General features: G+C 58.1%; 1 protein-coding gene and 2 long non-coding RNA genes across 11 annotated transcripts in view; 2 read left to right on the top strand and 1 right to left on the bottom strand.

Annotated features, from left to right (window-relative positions):
• The window catches only part of NFATC1 (nuclear factor of activated T cells 1), a 90,256-nt gene extending 86,788 nt beyond the window's left edge, over positions 1-3,468 (top strand). For all 5 annotated transcript variants that reach the window (XM_072952400.1, XM_072952402.1, XM_072952403.1 and 2 more), the window contains one exon: positions 1,715-3,468. In XM_072952400.1, the coding sequence (XP_072808501.1) occupies positions 1,715-1,764 (50 nt within the window). In that variant the 3' untranslated portion in view covers positions 1,765-3,468. The remainder of the gene's footprint in view (positions 1-1,714) is intronic.
• A 2,627-nt stretch (positions 3,469-6,095) lies between these two features.
• On the bottom strand, positions 6,096-13,608 carry LOC140690485 (uncharacterized). Of its 5 annotated transcripts, XR_012065793.1 has the most exons (6): positions 13,498-13,608; positions 12,746-12,918; positions 9,111-12,533; positions 8,145-8,257; positions 6,458-6,652; positions 6,096-6,192 (listed from the first exon to the last, which is right to left on the bottom strand). It is a non-coding gene; the product is annotated as an uncharacterized lncRNA (long non-coding RNA). The 5 variants fall into 5 exon arrangements; XR_012065789.1 differs by having other exon boundaries at positions 9,111-12,918; XR_012065790.1 differs by having other exon boundaries at positions 9,424-12,918.
• Positions 13,609-13,770: 162 nt separating this feature from the next.
• On the top strand, positions 13,771-15,136 carry LOC140690533 (uncharacterized). Its single transcript, XR_012065846.1, has 2 exons — positions 13,771-14,504; positions 14,794-15,136. It is a non-coding gene; the product is annotated as an uncharacterized lncRNA (long non-coding RNA).
• Positions 15,137-18,173: the final 3,037 nt, after the last annotated feature.

Raw genomic sequence — 18,173 nt, 5'->3', positions numbered from 1 at the left:
CGGCCCCATCTCCACCCTCCCAGCAGCACCCAGCACCCTGTGGGAGGGACACTGACCGCGTGCGGCCCCAGACCTTTTATTTAACCTGAAAACTGGTTAGGAGGACCCGCTGGGCCCGCCTAGGGTTGTTTTAGGATGGAATGCGAGGGTGGCCGTGAGAGCGATCTGTGAAGCGTCTGGTGCTGCATGAATAAACTGTGATGCCCTCCGGGGTGCCGGCGTCATCGCCTTGTCTTGGGGGCGCTCGGCACATACGCTCCGTGCCTTTCTGGTTTGTTCCCCTCACTCTGCCTGGTTCAGAGACGTCCTGCCTGCAGGTGCGCCTTTTCCCCACACAGCCAAAACCCCGAAGAGGCTCGGGCCTTGTGCCTGTCCTTCATCAGGATGTGCTTTCATGGCCGCATCCTGCACAGCGAACCTGGGACCCGCGTCTCTTCAAAAACAAGTGAGATGGAGGAAGCGGAGGGAGCCGCGGTCTCTGGTTCCCCTCTGCACTCGGTGTGAACAGGACGAGGGAGAGCGTGGCTGACGCCTTGACGAGCGTGCAGAGAACCGGCCGTGGCCTCGGGACACGCGGCCTCCTCCGCAGCCAGGACACACCGGCCGCAAAGCTGGCCCTCTGGGCCTTCCCGCGTGAAGCCAAGGCCCCTGGGAGGACGTGCGGGGTCTGTCGGCCCACTGTGTCCTCATGCCCACCTCAGGGCTCCTGGGTTTGCGCTGAGAGGGCTGGTCACGCTGGCACCCCTCCCCGCGGCGGGTGGCCAGTGGCACTGTCCCCTGGGACCGTGCCAGCAGCCCCACGGGAAGGGTGGGGGTCTGGGCTCCGCGTGCGGGGCCTGGCTGTGACCTGAGCCAGCCAGCCAGTTATCAGTTCCCATGACACAAGTCCCCCATTCCTCGCTGCACTTTGTTATTGTTATTCTTGAAAACAGCTGGGGGGTGTTGAAAGGGAATTTGGGGGTGGGACGCACTGCCACTGATTGTCCAGGAAGCCGCCCTGGAGGGCCGGGGCCTCTACAGAAACACCCGGGCTTTATCTGCGCGGAGGGAAGCCCGGCAGTTCCGTGACGTGAGTGCATCCCCACCTCGGGGTTCTGCTGGGAGGGTGAGCGGCGGTGACAGCCTCCCCGGCGACATTTGCCCGATCAGGTGGGGTGGAGGCGGGATGTTGTGCAGTCCACTCCTGACGGCCTCTGCCAGCTTCGCTCATTTCCTCCCCGGCTGCCAAAAATCACATGCCGGTACCGACCCGGACACGGGAACAGAAGTGAAGGAAGAGCCCCAAGCTGGGGGGGAGTCGGCCCCCCTCTCCGTCCTCTGACAGCAGGGCCAGGGAGAGGGTGGTCACGAGCCTGGGCTTCCACTGCGGGGGGCGGGGGCGCCTGCTGCTTTTGCAAACCTGTGGAACCTGGAGAAGACGCTCCTGGCTCCTGGATCAGCACCGCTTTGGCATCGAAGCTCCAGGCCGGTCGGCGCCTGACTGTGTCTCTGGCCAGAGCAGTGTCTCTGCGTCACCAGGTCCGGGGCAGCTGCGTCCTGCCGGCTCAGGACACTTCGGGGGCCCAGGTGGGAAGCTGAAGGACTGCTGGGTCCTCTGGGGGTCACTTCTCCACAGGCTGAACGTGACTGACTGATGGAATTTCTGGTGATTTACGTTAGCATCTACGCAGAGTGTGGTTTCTCTAAGGCTTTCTCTGTCTTTGTTTTCTTGCAGTAAATGAAATAATACGAAACGACCTCTCCAGCACGAACATCCACTCCTAGGTGGCGACGTCGGACTCTGAGAAGCCGCGTGATGTCGCCTTGACAGTGACAACTTCTGCGTAAACAGACTGAGCTCACACCTGGTGCCACTCAGAACTCCCACCTTCTTGAAGGTTTTAGCATTTGTACAAAGAAGGAGCTCGAGGGAGGAAGGAACGACCACTCCACCTTCTGAAGGAAAGTCATCTCAAGGAGGAAGTGAAAGTGGGGGGGGGGGGAGAGCAGGAGACAGACCGCGGGCGGCTCCCCGCGACCTGGCGGCCGACCCCAAGCCATACCCTTCGGGCACCCCTGGAGCTCATACTGGAAGTGCCTTATTCACCCAGACCACAGCATCAGGGCATCATAGGGCTGAGCGCTGAACTTGCTACCAGGAGGGCGTGTGTAGGAGCGAGCCTGTAAAGACGCCTCGTCACCAGGCTTTGTCCCTGTGTACGCTGAGAGGGCTGGGCACTGTGGGAAAACCCAACACTCGTCTCCTACTTTTTTCGGCTTTCCTGGGCTGGACGTGTTCAGTGCGTCTCAGAGCTCTTCCAGTGTGTCATCTCAGTGCTTTCAGGACATCGTCCCCTCCGTGTTACTCAAACCGTAGGGCTGTTCGTTGCAGCATGCTAGGTCTTTGTGTTTAATCTGCCTTTGAACATAGCACCCAGGAGTGGAATAGCACAAGATAGGTTGCTGGGCAGAAAAAGAGACCTGTCCCAGGACAGAGCTGGCACCTGCACGTGCGCACATGCTTAGGTGAATGTTTGTGTGTGAGCAGCAGCAGAGGTGGTGACGCTCAGGCGGCGCCCGGCACGGACATCCGTGTCAGCAGTAGCCAGTGTCCCGCCTGGAAGATGCACCAGGGCTGCACACCTGGCTTCCCAGCCATTTCCGCGGGGCGTCACGCCCGACAGGTCTGCATTTTATCTCCTCGAGCAGGTGACCGAGCACTTTAGAAGCCCGGAGACCTGTGTTCACAACATCGTCTGTTACCAAATGGCAAAATTGGAAAGTAACTGTAAATAACATTACAGAAGGAGTGTAATATATTTGTTCAGCTGTAAGATGATTATTTCACAGAAGCCTTATAACTGCTTCATGTAAGAAAACAGTTACCAAAAACAGCGTTTGAATATGCGGCGACTGTGGTGTGTTTCCAGCTTAGTTGCTCTTAACAGGTAGGTTAGCGTAAGCTTTACTCTGCGTTTTGTCCAATTAACAGCTTATCACACATTATCGCCAGCAGAGACCCGTTGTTTCACGTAACCAAAAAGCATGGTTTAGTTAAAACGGTTCAGCTAACAACTGTGCCTTAGGAACTCACGCCCCCTCGTGGGACGCAGCTGAATCGCACCCGGGGGGCGGCCGGGACGCATCCAGCCCAAGATGGGCGCTCGCCCACAGGAAGAACCACTCTCGCGGCGTTCTTCTGCACGGTGACGTCTCGCTTTGTTTGAAGCCACAGAAAGACACAAACATCTGAAAGCCTTGCCTGTAACGTTTACACAGGACTGTGAATCACTGAAGATCTGTGGCTTCTTGTCTGTAACAGAGTCCTGCCCCTGCCGCCCGCGACCCCGGCCCACCCTGCGTGTGGCCGCGTGAGACCTGCACGGAACACTTCTGGGTAGACTGCCTCGGGAGAGGACGTGTCTGCCTCTGTGCCGGCTGTCTCTGTAGCTAGAGAGTAGACCCAATAAAGCGCTGTGTTCTGCTGGACGGTCGTGGTCTGAGGCTGATTCAGTCCGTGTGTGCGGAGTTCCTCTTTGTTCCCCAGCGTGTTTCCTGCTTTGGGTCCTGCACCTCCGCCGCCTGTAAGAGGCTTTCCGTCGTGAGGCTGTCGCCTTGCCAGGGCAGCCGCTGTCTTCCTCGAACGCTGGAAGACCGGCCCTGGCGGGATGGCGGTCGCCGGGGCCCCGGGCGCTCCCAGCAGCCCCTCAAAACCGTCTGCCCGGCACGTGGAGCTTGTGCCGCTGCCGCAGGTTCCTGCTGGGCAGGCCTCCCACACTCCACGCAGCCCGTCCGCCACCGCGCTCCCAGGAGGCGGGCCTGCGAGGCCTCCCGGCTCCACCCAACCCCCCACCCCCCAGCCCCCCACCTCCTTCCAGCCTGGGTGGGAGAACGTTACCGGGGTGCTCAGAAGCCCAGCGTCACGGCTGGAGCTTCTCCAGTCACTACTGTCTGATCTGTGGGGGCACTGGTTTGCTTTCTGGACTTTAATATGCAAGGACTCCTGTGTCTGGTTAGGTTTACAGATGGAGCTAAAATACTAGAAAAATCTCATCGACGCAAGTAGCAAGCATCCTTCCACCGGTTTCTGTGCTGACGTGTTGGCAGGAAGCCCCACACAGGCCACGGAGCTTCGGGAACCGGGGAGACGGGGGGTCTGGCAGTGGCTGTGGAGAAGACGGGGCTCGCTGGCCGTCAGCATGAGTTTTTGTCCCCTTTATGCTGGTTATGAGAATTAAGGAAAACACCAGCTTATTTCTAGCAAACAGGTAAGTGTTTTGCCCTCAGGTGTGCAGACCCGAACTGAGACCACATCCTCCTGGGGAGCCGAGGGCCGCTGACCGCCCTCGACCCCCACCCAAGGCGTCCTCAGGGGCCTCAGGGGACACACAGCCCAGAGCCGTCTACACTGGCCGAGCTGGGCGGCCATGGGGGGCCCGTCGTGACTCACTCCTACCCCTGCCGGTGCCCGTGGTTCCAGCCCTTCCCCGGTGTGAAGCCGGGCGGTGTGGGAAAAACCTGACTGACAGCAGATTTCACCTCGTGACCAAGGGCAGGCTAAGCACACGCCTGAAGGGTGTGTCCAGATCTGAGTGGTCGGGTCCCCAGCGGGCTGGGTGACTTTCCACAGCACTCGGGGTGTGTGGGCCCCACTCTGGCTTCAGGGAGGGACCCCTGTGACCAGCTGCTCTGCCAACCCCACGACACCCCGGTGCAGGACCCCAGCCAACCACGTCGCGAGGAGGCGTCTCTGTGCCGCCTAGTTACACACTTCCTCAGAAACACGCTCCGGTCGCAGGAAGTCAGCTGCACTGAACTGCCGTGTTTAGGGGGAGAGACTGAAGGAGGGACGACGGGAGGGGGTTGAAGCTGAGAAAACAGATGGGAGGGAGGTCTTGGCTCCGTTTGTTTTAAGTTAAGGTAAAATTCACGTGCGAGGGAATGAACCACGTTCAAGTGCACAGTCCCCAGGCACTCAGCGCATTCACGGGGTCGCCTTCACAGCCACCACCTCTGCCTCGTCACACGCTGCTTTCATCGCCCAGAAGGAAGCCCTGTGCCCACGAGCAGCCCTCCGTCCCCTCCCCCGCCCCCGGACCACCAGTGAGTCCGTGTCCCTGGATCTGTGTGCTCTGGACCCACGTAAATGAATTGTGCACTGTGGCCCCTCACTGGGCACAGTGATTTCAAGAGGCATCTACGTCATAGACCATCCCTCTTCCCTGTGGCCAAACACCGTCCGCCGTGTGGTCGGACCGCACTCCGTTTGTCTGCTCGGCAGTCTGGGCGCCTGCTGGCTTCTGTGTAGGAAGCTGCTCCGAATATTTGTGCATAAGTTTGGTTCCCGTCCCTGTTTCCAGGTCTTGGGGATACGTGCCTACGGGTGGAATTCCTGCGTAATACCGTAACTGTGCGCTTTGCCCGGTTTTTAGATTATCCATCCCTAAGACAGCCCTGCATCACTAATCTAATCTGGACTCGCATACGTGAGCGCGTCATATCTGTACTTGTTTACGCCAGAGATATTAAGTTAGCCGAGGATGACGAAGTGGTCATTCACACCACAGCGGGAAGCAGCCTCGCCCTCGCCCGCCCCCAGCCCCTGGGGTAGAATCGAGCTGCCCTGGGCTCCTGCCAGGACCCCGGGGCCTCGGCCTGTGAGTCTGAGTCACTCGAGTGGTGCCAGCCGAGCCCCAGACCACACGTGTGTGTTTTGCGCCGCACACACAGTTACGACAGCAGTGGAGGGAGCCTTGCGAGACCTCCGGTGCCGTCAGAAGCGAGGTTCCTGAGGTGCAGAGCTGCCGCGGGCGTCTCCCACCGCCTCCCTGCTGGCTGGGGACTCCGCCTCGCGGCCCGTGTGCAAACACAGCTGCAGACCACTGGCACCAGCTTCCAGCAGCTGCCGAGCTTCCAGCGCTCTGGGACCAAGGTGGGGCCCAGGCGGGGCTGAGCTGGGTGACCAGGGCGCTTCCGTCTGCGGCGGCCACTCCTCTTTTCTGAAAAGGAGCTCTGAGCCGCAGAGGGTCCGCGCCGCAGCGCCCCTCGCTCTGGCCTGGAGCCCTGTTCCAGCCAGGTGAACGATGACCGTGCTTAGTGTCAAGTGGAGAAGAGGGTTGAATTAAAGCGCTCCTTCATTAGTGGGGTGTTACTGTTAGTAGTCTGGCTTCAAACGGTGGCTTTCTGCAGCTCCTCTTGTGGTGCAGTTTCAACCTGCGAATAGGGGCGTGTGCAGACGGGGTGAACACACGAGTCTTCCTTGTAGGAAACTGCACCTCGCTCCCCGGTGTCTGGGCAGGCCCGAATCCTACTGGGAGCGTCGCCCCAAATCCTCCGCCTCCCTTTACAGCCTCCCACTCTCCCCCATCCTCCCCGATCACTCAACCTCCTCTCCCTTCAGAAACCAAAGAGGCAGAGGTTGCGGAAGATGGTCAGGGCTGAGAGGCTGGCCGGGGAAGTCCATGCCCTTCCTGGTCACCTTGTTTGCATCTGACAGCTGGAAGCGGGGCAGCCCTTCAGCCCCATGCGGTGCAGAGTGAGGGGACGGGCAGCCGCTTCCTTCTGCGGACACCTCGGTCTGGCTGGAGTGTTGGTGACGCTGGTCATAGAGTGAACGGCCTGGAACAGCTTGTTGGAACTGGCACGGCGGGGTTCGTCGGGCCTGCAGTTGCCTCTGCGGGAAGGTTTATAATATAAATTCCGTTTCTTTCTCTTTAAAAAAAATTTTTTTGGAGGTGAGGGTAATTATATGTATTTATTTAATGGAGGTACTAGGAATTGAACCCAGGACCTTGTGCATGCTCGGTGTGTGCTGTACCACTGAGCCACACCCTCCCCACTAAATTCCATCTCCTTAATAGATACAGAGTCGTTTAGGTTTTCACCTGTCTCTCGGGCGAGCCGTGGTGGTCCATGTCTCTCAGGGAATTTGTCCGTTTCGTCTAAGTGGTGGCACGACGCCGCTGGTGGCGCTGTCCTGTGCTGTCCTTTCAGTCTGCGTAGGGTCCGTCGTGAGTCCTCGCTCTCGTCCGGGTCTCCTCTCTCCCTCCCCTTTTCCTGGTCAGTCTGACTGAAAGCTTATCTTTTATTGATCTTTTCGAAGAACTGTCTTTTGATTTCACTGATAAACTCTGCTCTTTACTATATCCTTTCTTCTTACTTTGTTTCATTTGCTCCTCCATCTAGTTTCTTAAGACAGAAGCTGAAATCCTCCATTTGAAACGTCTTCCCCAACGTGGGCGTTTGGCGCTATCAGCTCACCTCCAAGGTCTGCTTTAGCTGCTTCCCGCAGATTTTAATATGTTACATTCTCCTTTTGTTCAGTTCAGAATTCTTGCTAACTTTCATCTAACTTAGTTTTGACCCATTGAGAAGCACATCATTTAGTTTTCAAGTATTTGGAGACGTCCCACATTTCTGGCTTAACGCCACTGTTGCTTGGAGGACGTAGTTTGGATGAGGTAGTTTTTATGTTCACTGAGTCCTGCGTCAGGGTCCAGAGGGGCCGTCGTGGCGAATGTTCCTGAGCACCAGTGAGCAGCGCACTCCGCGCTGGTGGCGAGCGTTCCCTGGCTTCCCCCTGGTCAGGTCGGTCAGCAGTGCTGTTGGGTCTTCTGGATTCTTCCTCATCCACTGCCTCCTTGTCATGTGAATTATTAAGAGAGAAGGTGGAATCTCTGGTGTAACCATGGCTTCATTTGCTTCTGCTGCAGCTCCGCCCATTCCGCTGAGGGCGTCTCAGAGCTCTTTACTTAGGGCTGTGCAGGTTCCTCGGTGTTGCTGCGTGCTCCAGGCTGACTGATGCGTGATTGCGCCTTATCCTCTTCATCCCTGGCGATACCTTTTGCTCTAAAACCTACCTGAGCTGATACTAATCTGCTTAGTGTTAGCATGTACACATTTGTTCACTTCTTTGAATTTTAGCCCTTTTATGACAACGTATAAACCACGTGCTGGCATACGGTCTGGTCTTACTTTCTGCCGTCTTGTTTATTTTCTGCTTAATGCGTTTCCTCCCCATTTGCCCTTCCCTGTCTCCCTTTGGATTGAGTATTTGTTATAATCCCAGATCTGTCTCCCTTGCTGGCTAATTAGCTGCAGTCTTTGCTATTTTACTTTAGTGCTTGTTAGGGTCTGTAGGTAACATCTTTGACATCAGAGCTTACCTTCCAGTGACACAAAACTGCGTTGCAGGTCACATGAGACCCTGACGCCACGTCTTCCCGTCTCTGCTCGCAGCCCTTGTGCTGTTTGCTGTCAAGCTCTGCTCCTGTGCATGCTACGAACCCCACAACACACCGTTATTATTTCCCTTTAAAGAGGAATTCTCTTTTGAGAGAGTTAAATGATAAAGAATTAGAAATATTTCACATTCCCGTGTGGCTGCCCCTCCCCGTGCGGCCATGGCTTTGTAGACCGACATTTCCATCTGGTGTGTCTTCCTGCAGAACTTCCTCTGACGTCTGGCAGTGGTGCTGAGAAAGTTCAGCTTTTGTATGTGTGGAAAAGTGTTTATTTTGTCAGGTTTTAAAATTTTGTATTTAAGTAGTGGTAGATTCACAAGAAGTTGCCCAAAAATGTACAGCGGGGGGAGGGGACCCACTGAACCCTCCCCACCTTCCCTCCAGAACAGGAAACTGACATGGGCACAAGTTACAGACGCTCCTCAGATGGTGCCAGTTTTACAGGCACGTATCTGTGTGCGCGCGTGTGTGCTCAGCGCTTGCTCACGTGCAGGCTCACGGACCCACCGACCCTGAGAGGAACTTCCCCGTCACGAGGTCCCCTCACACTGGCCCTTTATCTCCGCAGCCACCCGCTTCCTGCCCGCCACCTGTCGCCCGTGCACCTCGCGTTTGTTCCCACATGTGCGGTTTTGTTATTCCTCACAAAGGGAGTCACATGGTGTGTGACTTCTGAGATGGGCTTCACCTCCCCCGCGTCTCTCCTGCGGGCCACTGGGCTGTCGCTGTGTCGGCAGCCTGTACCCTCGACTGGGGGGTGGTCCTCCCCGGTGTGGACGGATAGCGATAGATTCACAAGCAGCTGCCAAAACATGTCTGCGGGAGGGGCCCCACGGAACCCTCACCACATGCCCCCCAGCATAGGAAGCCGGCACTGGGACAACTTACAGAACAAAACGCACTGAGGACACCTGGCTGTTGCCCCGTTCTTTGACCACCGTGGACAAGGCTGCTGCAAACGCTGCACACGTGAAGGTTCACTTTGGGCTTTGGTGAGCGGAGGTTTCGTTTTTTGGAGTCAAGGCCCCGAAGGGCAGTTGCCACGTCACAGAGGAAGCGCGAGCTTAGTTCTTAAGACCACCCAGCCCTCTGAGCTTCTCCGTCACCTTGCCTTCCCACTGGCGGCGCGGGAACGGGCACGCTTGCCTCCGCTGGTCTGGCAGGTGTGCCTAGGCGCTCTGCGTGGCTGCGACGTGCCTACCTGCTGGCCAGCGACGCTGAGCTCGTCGTGGGGGCGTCTCCGTCACCGCCTGCGCGTCCTCCGTGGGGAAACGTCTCTCCGTGGTCTCTGCCCGTGTTCCAGTTTCCGCTTGCTTTGTCTCGCCTTGTTTTCCACACTCGGGTCCGAGGCCTTTATTCGTTCCAGAGGCGCGTCCGTGGACGGGTGTGTAGTTTGCAGGTATTTCCTGCCGGTCTGTGGCTTTCTTTGCAGCCTCTTACTAGGATCTTGAGGTGAAAACCCTGTTTAGCTTTGATGATTGTTTGCTCTTCCTTTCACAGGTTGTGCTGTTTGGGGTTAAACCTAAGAATTTTACCCAGCCCAAGGCCCTAAAGGGCTCTTCTTTTCTTACGGAAGGTTTATAGGGTTGTGTTTACATTGAAGTCCACATCCATTTGTAGCTAATTCTTTGCACAAGGTGTGAAACTTGGGTCTGGGTTTGTTTTGTCCTCTTGAAGCTCTAACTGCTCCTGCGCCGTCCCCTGAAAGGCACGTTTGTGCTTCTGAACACACTGGTGTGGGTCTTTCCTGGGTTCTCTGTTCTCATCAGTCCCACACTGTCTGCACGGCTGCTCCTCTGTGAGCCTTGGAATACCCAGCGGTTCCTCCCACTTGCCCTTCTCCACCAAGTTGTCGCAGCCCGTCTAGGCCTGTGTCTTCCCGCGTAAGTGTCAGAGTGCGCGCGTCTGCGCCTGCGGGAAGGCTCGCTGGACAGCTGGTCGGAATCGCGTTGGACCTGAGAATCAACTTGGGGAGAATTAGCAAGTCTGCCACGTCGAACCTTCCAACCCACAAACATGACTTTAGGCCTGTTTTTATTATTTTTCTTCTTACTATTCATAGGAAGGTCTTTAAATTTTTTGACTTCATTTTTTATTTTCAGGGTCGTAAACCTTAGCGTTCAGCTTTCTTTGCGTCAGTTGTGACCGGAATTGTGTTTTCAGTTCAGCTGTCCACGTGTGCTCGCCGTCAGTGTGCGGACGTGTGCTGACTTCATCCTGTGAGGCTGATGAACCTCGTACCAGCTCCAGGAGTCTGCTGCCGATTTCCGGGGCTTCGTGTCGATAGTCGATGTCACCTGCAAGTCGGGGCTTCTCATGTCTTCCTTCCTGGCACCTGTGCCTTTTACCCCTTTCCTTGCTTTGCTGCGCTGGTGAGCCCGCGTGCCGTGCTAGGCGAAGTGACGGGCGCGGGGCCCTCGTTGTGCCCCCGGGCTCTGGGCAGCGCGTTCGGCCTTCCCCGGTTGCGTCTGTGAGCAGCAGGGTTTTGCAGGAGCCTGCTGAGTTGAGGAAGCTCCCTCTACTCCTGCTTTGCCGAGGGTGCCCGTCACTTCCAGGAGTGACACTTCGCCAAGCGCTTGTTCTCGTGAGCTGACAGGATCGTATGATTGTCCTTCTTTAGGTATTGATATGCTGGGTCGCATTCGCTTTCATTTTTGAGAGATCTTTTGTGGCTATTGAATTCTCAGTTCACATTTTTATTTATTTCCTTTAGGTGCTTTTTTTAATCAAAGCCCACTTTTTTTCCCCTTTTGTTTTATGAGGGGGAGGGGATTGGGTTCATTTGTTTATTTCTATTTGGAGGAGGTGCTGGGCTTGGACCCCGGACTTCGTGCGTGCTGAGCACGTGCTCCCGTGCTGAGCTGTGCCCTCCTGCTGTTCTTCAAGTTCTTTAAAGACGCTGCGTGACTGTCTGCCGGTTGCACTGCTGCTGGTAGGAGTCCAGCCATCACCCTCACCTTTGCTCTTTCATACACAATGTGTGTTTTTCCCCTGCCTGCTTTTACGATCTTCCCTCTTGTCACTAGCTTTAAGCGCTTTGTGTAACTGGGTGTAAATTTCCCCACATCTCTGGTGCTTGGGGTTGGAGCCTCATGGATCTGTGGGTTTATGGTTTTCAGCAAATGTGGAAAATTTCAGCCATGGTCTCTTCCAGGGTTTCTGCTGCTCCCTCACCCGCTCCAGCTCCACGGTCTGAGGGTGTGTGGAGCTGGCCCACCACTCGCTGAGGCTCTGTTTTCAGACTTCTCCTCTGTTCATTTCATATCGTTTCTAGTGCTACGTCTTCCACAGCGTCCAGTCTGCTCTTAACCTGGCGTGCCCTCGGTTCCAGCAGCGTCACTCGGCGCTGGAAGCTCGGCGTAGGGGTTTAGAGAAGATCCTCCACGTTCAGCTGTTCCTCCGACTTCTTGAACGTGTGGCGATGACAGCTGCAGTCACCTCGTCTGCCAATTCCATCATCTGTTTAATTTTCAGTTGATTCCACTGATTGATTTTTCACCTTATCATGGGGGTGTTCCCCCGCTTTTCTGCGCAGTCAGATGCCAAGACGCTGTGAAGTTCACCTCACTGAGTGCTGGGTGTGTTCCCCTCATGAAAGCTTGAGCTGTGTTTGGGATGCAGTTAGTCACGCAGAGAGTTTTGACCCTTTTGGGTCGTCCCGGTTTTTTAACCTAGTTCCGTGGGACCAGGACAGCCGTCTTTGGCTGATGTTTCCCACTGCTAAGGCAAACCCCCCTGAGGACGCTCCCGATGCCCCGTGGAGCATGAGGTTTTCCACCGTGGGGCCGCCTCGTGTGAGGTCCCGGCACCTCTTCCTGGGTTTTGGGGGCGGCTCTTTACCGGACCTCTGTGCCCTGCACGCCCAGCCCGTCGTCACCTGCGCCGGGGCGCGGCAAGGCAGCCCCAGCGCGCAGCTGGTCTGCTGCCCCCGCCTCGGGGTCGCCACTCTTCCCCGCCTGCCGTCTGATGTCTAACACATGCTTCATGTATTTCTCCTATTTTTCACTCTTATTGGTGGGCGGGAAAACCTGGCCCCTGTTAGTCCATCTTGGCTGAAAGCAGAATTTCTGATGCTTGATTTTTCAAAGCTCCTTCACTCGGCCAAATTTGAGTCAGAGAAGTAGTCAGTCTTCCATTTTCCTTGCGTTTTGTATCTCAGAACAATAATGTTATTCACATCGAAACTGCACATCTAGACAGAGAGCGGCTGGGGTGACCAGATCCGCCTGGGGCTCCACATAATTTTAATCGGAACGGAAAGCGTCAAACAGAGGCTGAAAAACAGCTTTAGCTGCCAAATATGCTTTTTACCTGGAGGAAGAACAAAAGAGTCGCTCGGAAGAGACAGAGGTTTTCAGTTTCCAAAAAGCAACAGAGAAGGAAAAATGTGTCTGCGTTCAGGTGGCGTGGGCCCCTTCGCATGGGACACGGCTCTGGTGTCACACTGTCACCGCGACAGGAGGCCGTGCTGGGCTCGCGGCGAGCTGCCCATGTTTCCCGGCCCGTCGCCCAGCTGTCCTCACCTGGAACGGGCTCAGAGGCTCTCAGGCCACTTCACAGGGACAGCTGCTGTCAGTCCCTTCCCGGATGACACGGCCCAGAGTAACCGCGGGCTGACGGCCCGTTAGTTTCACACCCGGGAAGTGAGGTCCGCCGCATTTCAAGGGTGCTGCTACTCTGTGCTTTCCTACTGTACCTGGAAAACAGATTAACTGAGGTTCCTTAACCTGGAACTCAGAACAACTGGGCGTTAATGATATTTGGCTGGTTCAAGTTCACTTTTAGACTTTTTAATGAGAAAGGGGTTTGCCAAGCAATTTAATCACTTAAATTAAGAATGCAAGTGGTTTTAAGGTCTTTGGGAGCATTCGTTGTTTGCATGCAAATAAGGCTGCTAATTATGAGATTTTTTTTCTATTCATTGAAGTCAGCCCAGCAGGACTTGGACTTGAAAATATACTATTAGCAATTAGTTCCTGTAACTACATATACTTGAAAGGAATAAAGTAAATTTTTTAAAAGTGTACCCTCTAATCCAAACTTACCACTAATGTCTACTCACTGCCCTTAACCTAGATAACAACCCATGACTCGTGTGCTCAGTTCAGCCACAGTTTTCACCGTGTTTTCAAGTGTGCTCTGTGTTGTTTCATCCTCAAACCTGCCCTGGGAGGCAGACAAGGAAGTCAGAGCCCCGACCCACAGAGGGAGTGACTGAGGCCCCGGGGGATCTCAGGGCTAGGGGTCAACCTGTGAGGCAACGGGGCTTTCTCACCGTGCTCGCGCTGTGAGGGGAGAGAAGCTGGTATCCATCCGTCGTCCGTCCAGCCTTCTGTCCACCTGTCCATCCACCCATCACCCACCCAGCCAGCCAGCCACTGTCCACCCACCCATCCCCACTGAGTTGACGTGTCTGGCATCTCACCACACAGTGATGTCACAGCAGAGTTTGTGACAGCCCAGCAAGGCCCCGGTGCACAGGGCTGGGGCAGGGGACCCTGAGGGCAGCTCTGCTTGTTCAGTTCTGTCCTGACACCTTCACCAACTTCAGTGACCCAGGCCAGCCTGAGGCACAGTCAGTGAGCTGAGGCAGCTCTGAGCAGCTGCCTGGGGTGGGCGTGGGGCTGACCAGGACGGGAGGGACCAGAACAGCCCGGCATAAAGAGTCGGGCCCTGGCTGTCTCCCTCCTCCCTCTCACTGGGGCCCCTGGAGTTCTCCGTGCAGCCCACTCCCCGTGCCTCCCCCACCCAGGTTCCGGGACCCTCCTGCCCTGGGGGTCGGGGCCCCTCCTGTTAGGCTACATTCGGGTTTCCTTGCGTCTGGTGACTGCAGTTTCCCGGCCGGGGCGGCTGGCCGGGCCGCTGGCTTCCTTCTGCCCCGTGTCCTCCGGCCCTGCCTGTCACCGGGCCCCCGTCCTGGACGCAGGTGACGGATGCCGCGTGCCCCCCTCGCCTGGATTTCCTGATTATTCTTGGAGCCAGAGCAAAGCACATGATGGAGACGACGCCTCGGGGTCCCGCTGACCTCACTGCCCCTGCCGGGAACCTCGCTGTGGTCCGGCCGGCCGGCCGCAGGGGAGAGGCCTGGGGGAGGGGTGTGCCACACTGGGCGACTCCATCAGGCTGCATGTGGGGGATGCGAGTGCCTGGCTGAAGGGCCGTGGCCTTGAGGTTGAGCGAGGAGGGGACCGAGTCACCAGTGATGACACTTGAACTGTTCTCTGCCTGCCGTTCACGACACCCTGGACGCTGTGTGCAGGCACCCGAGCCTGACATGGGGAGGTGAGACGTGTTCAGAGCTGGCCCAGCGCGGCCCTGTGGGGACAGCACGGGCTCTGAGTAGGGACTTGGGAGTCTTCAATCCTCGCACACCAGGCCGCTCCGTGGCGTCCTGGCTGTGTCTCCACCTCAGGTCCCCCACCTGGCCTGTGGCTCCCAGGGACCTGCTCGGGGCCCATCACCCCCTGGGGCTGGGATGAAGGCAAGGCGGGGGGCCCCCAGCCCTCGTGCTGCCTGCCCAGCCAGGCCAGCCTCCAGGGCAGTGGGTAAGTTGTCACCACATCAATTCCAGGTCTCCAGGTGGGCAAATCCAGGTCTGGGCTCGGTCTTGTGTCTCCCGTGGACGCCGGCTGCGTGGAAGCCGGGTGGAAATCTGCACCATCCACGGAATGCTCCTAACAGGCTGCAGCCACAGGTCCCCCACCACACCCCCGGCGTTCCAGGATGGAAGGTGGAGGGAACCAGCAAGCCCGCGGGTGCCAGGCGGGTGGTCGCAGAGCTGCGGGAGGCCCACCTGCGCCCGGCGCTCGACTTGAGGTTTGAGACGAGCGAGCTGCGCACGCGCTGGGGGTGGTGGGCTAGGGTACATTTGAGGGAAACCTCCAACAAAAGAGGTTTTAACCCCATTAACCAGATCATTTAATTCCTGATTATTCCATTAACCAAAAACTTCTGGATTAGGTTTCGATGGGCTTGCGGTGAAACCCCAGGCAGTGTCTCTTCACTGAGGAGGAGCGGGGGGCCTGCCCCCGGGGGCGGTGGAGCCGCCTGCTCGCTGACTGGGCCCGGGGTTGGCGTGGCCCCAGCCGCGAGGGGCGAGGGGGACAGGACCAGCCCTTGGACCAGAGCTGGGCAGGTGGGCCCGGAGAGCGGAGCCGGGCGTGGGCGGCAAGAAGCCACTCAGCAGAGAGGCAGCAAGGTTGGGCTTCAGTCCCTAAGCAGGGTGCCCTCTGGCTGTGGATGACAGTCAGCACCAGCCTCGCACTGTCCGGGTCAAAGGGCGCGTCCCTGCCGCTGTGCCCCTTAGACCCTCTGGCTCCAGGACAACCGTCTGGTTTTATTCTCCACTTCTCTCCATAAAGAATTCCTCACCCCTGGCTCGGGGCCTGGCAGCCGAGGCCTGGGGCTGGCCCCCGGAGATGACACGCGGGGTCCCGGGCACCGGCTAAGCCCCTGTATCTGGTGTCCCTGGTGCTGCTCACCGTGGCTGTGTCCTGCGGGGGTCTGAGCGCTGGACTAGGCGTTATTACAAAGGAAAATGTACATGGCCCTGCCCTCAGGGAGCCCCCGAGAAGTAGAGGAGAGTGGGCCGCCTAAGGGAAGGTGGGCACATGCGCTCCTGGCCACATGCTGACCATGTGGATCCCTGCTCGTGCATGTGGGGAGTTACGGCCACAGCGAGCGAGGCTCCGGGCCCACCAGCCTGCCTCCCAGCACACAGCATCGCGGACAACGCAGCTCCCACAGGCTGGTACAAAGCAATGTTTTTTTTCCCCTGCGATGTTTAAAAGACACACCCTTTCCCTGGCCCCTGCTCTCGCTAGCCTGGCGCCCTGCCAGGCTGCACCAGCCTCACCCCTGTCTGGGGGCCTTCGAGATGCCAGCCTTTTGTCATAGTGCTCAAACACGAGCCCCCCTCCCGCCCGAGGGGTCACACCATCTGGGCAGAGGCCTCATGTGATTCCCCGGGGCAGCTGTGTGCTGGGGGGGGTGACGCACCTGGACCTGGTGGAGGCGGGGAGCCCGGGGCAGCAGGGGTGGGAGCCCGACTTACCAGAAGACTTGGGAGAACCTGGCATCAGGGTGCTTCAGGCCAGACATGGGGGGGAACCCCTGACACACGGGGGCCTGGGCCTGAGGCCACGATCAAGACACATGACGCGAGTGCCTGCCTGCGGCTGGTGGCCGGGCTTTGACAGGACGGTGACGTCCTCCCTCGGGGCTCCTCGCAGGCGAGGCCCAGCTAGACCCCTCGTTGCGCGCTTTATTCCTCAGACCCGGGGTGTTGTCTCCTGTCTCCTGTCTTGGTGGGTGAGCAACGCTGTTCTACACTGAGGCTGTGGTTTGCAAAGCAGCTTCCCGTCACTTGTGGCCGGGTCCTTGGCTGAGGTGCGTTCTGTCGCAGGCCTCCCGAGGCCAAGCCCTGCTTTGCCTCAGATACAGACTTAGGGAACTGAAGCCCTGGGAGCCCGCTGTCTCAACTGGGAGCCCTGCCGCAGAGGCTTCCAGGGCTCCGTGAGCCTGGGTGTGGCGCGGTAGACACAGAAGCTGAAGGAGACAAGGACTCTCCCTCCCGCAAACGGACTCTTGGCCTCCCTTCGCCTCATCGCCTGCCACCAGCTGCACACATATATGTCTTCGGTCCACACCGGGCCACCAGCAGCGACGCAGCGGATTGTGCCCTCTGGGCTGGGACACGGCGGCCGAGGAGGGGTGGGGACGTGCCAAAGCCAGGCAGCGGGGTTCCTGAGAATCAGAGTAACTCATCCACCAGCTTCACTCTGCTGCGGAGGAAGGCAGGCCCAGAAGGAGCTCGCGATTTGCACTCACCCAGCGACAGGCCCCCACACTGGGGCCTTCACGAAGCCCCTCCCAGGTCGGCCCAGGTGGGTGTGGCCAAACAGGGGCGGTGGGGGGCAGGGGGCGCGGGGAGAAGACTGGCTCAGGGATGCCCGGACCCTCAGGGATCCCCGACCTGCCCCGGGTCGCATCTGTGTCCAAACACCCCTTCTTACAAGGACACCACTCGCGCTGCGTGAGGCCTCCCTGCTCCAGCCTCAACTTGGCCAATCACGGCTCAGAGCCTCAGGCCCGGGGGGACCTCAGCACCTGATCCAGAGGCTCCCTGGGGGATGGCGTCCAAGGCCCCCAGGGCTCCGTCCACGCCGGTGGACACCCAGACCCGGGCTGCCCCTTCCCCTCCTCTGTCCTGGACAGAACTTTACTCTGTTCTTGGTGACCGTCTTGGTAAGAAGACTGAAGTCACCATGGGGCGATCGATGCCAGGCCTGGTTACACAGCAGATAATCGAACACAAGTGTGTTCTTCTGCGTGACCACCCCCCAAACCCTCAGTCAACCTGAGGAGAGTCAGCAGTGGGCAGGACATCTCAAGAAAGTACGGATGGAATTCAGCCCTGTCGCTGGGGCCTGGGGGCCGCATGGGGCCTGGGGGCTGCCCTGAGCCGGGGGGCCCAGCCTGTGCATCCTCCCCCCACCCCCAGCTTCAGCAGGAGGATTCAGAGGCCGAGCCAGTGGGGACATGTGCTCCGTGTTCTCACACCGGTTCTGGGCTGGAAGGCACAGGGAGCGTCTCTGAATTTCCGGTCCCTCAGCCCTTCCCTCTGGCTCTGGGGCTGGCAGCCGGCCGTCCCCAGTCTCCTGAGGCTCAGCGGAGCGGCTGGACGTGGCCCTGCTGCTTTTGTTCTCAACCCTCCGGTTTCCCGCTCCCCAAACACCAGGGCCTCCATGTCCACCAGAGCCACACAGATCTGCCCTCCGCGGTCCGGAGACAGGCAGCTCCCACAGGGCCCAGCAGCCCCCACCGCTCCCGGGGAGGAGAGGCCTGGGAAGGCTGGGCTCCTGCCTGGCAGTGGAGAACGTGGAAGACCCCCCACCAGCTTCACATGCTGATCCACGGCCCACGCAGAGGGCTGTGTCTCCCAGAGGGAAC

The sequence above is a fragment of the Vicugna pacos genome, chromosome 30, assembly GCF_048564905.1.
Source record: "Vicugna pacos chromosome 30, VicPac4, whole genome shotgun sequence".
Lineage (NCBI taxonomy): Eukaryota > Metazoa > Chordata > Mammalia > Artiodactyla > Camelidae > Vicugna > Vicugna pacos.
Note: the sequence above shows the minus strand (reverse complement) of the source record. Positions and strands in the feature narration are given on the sequence as shown.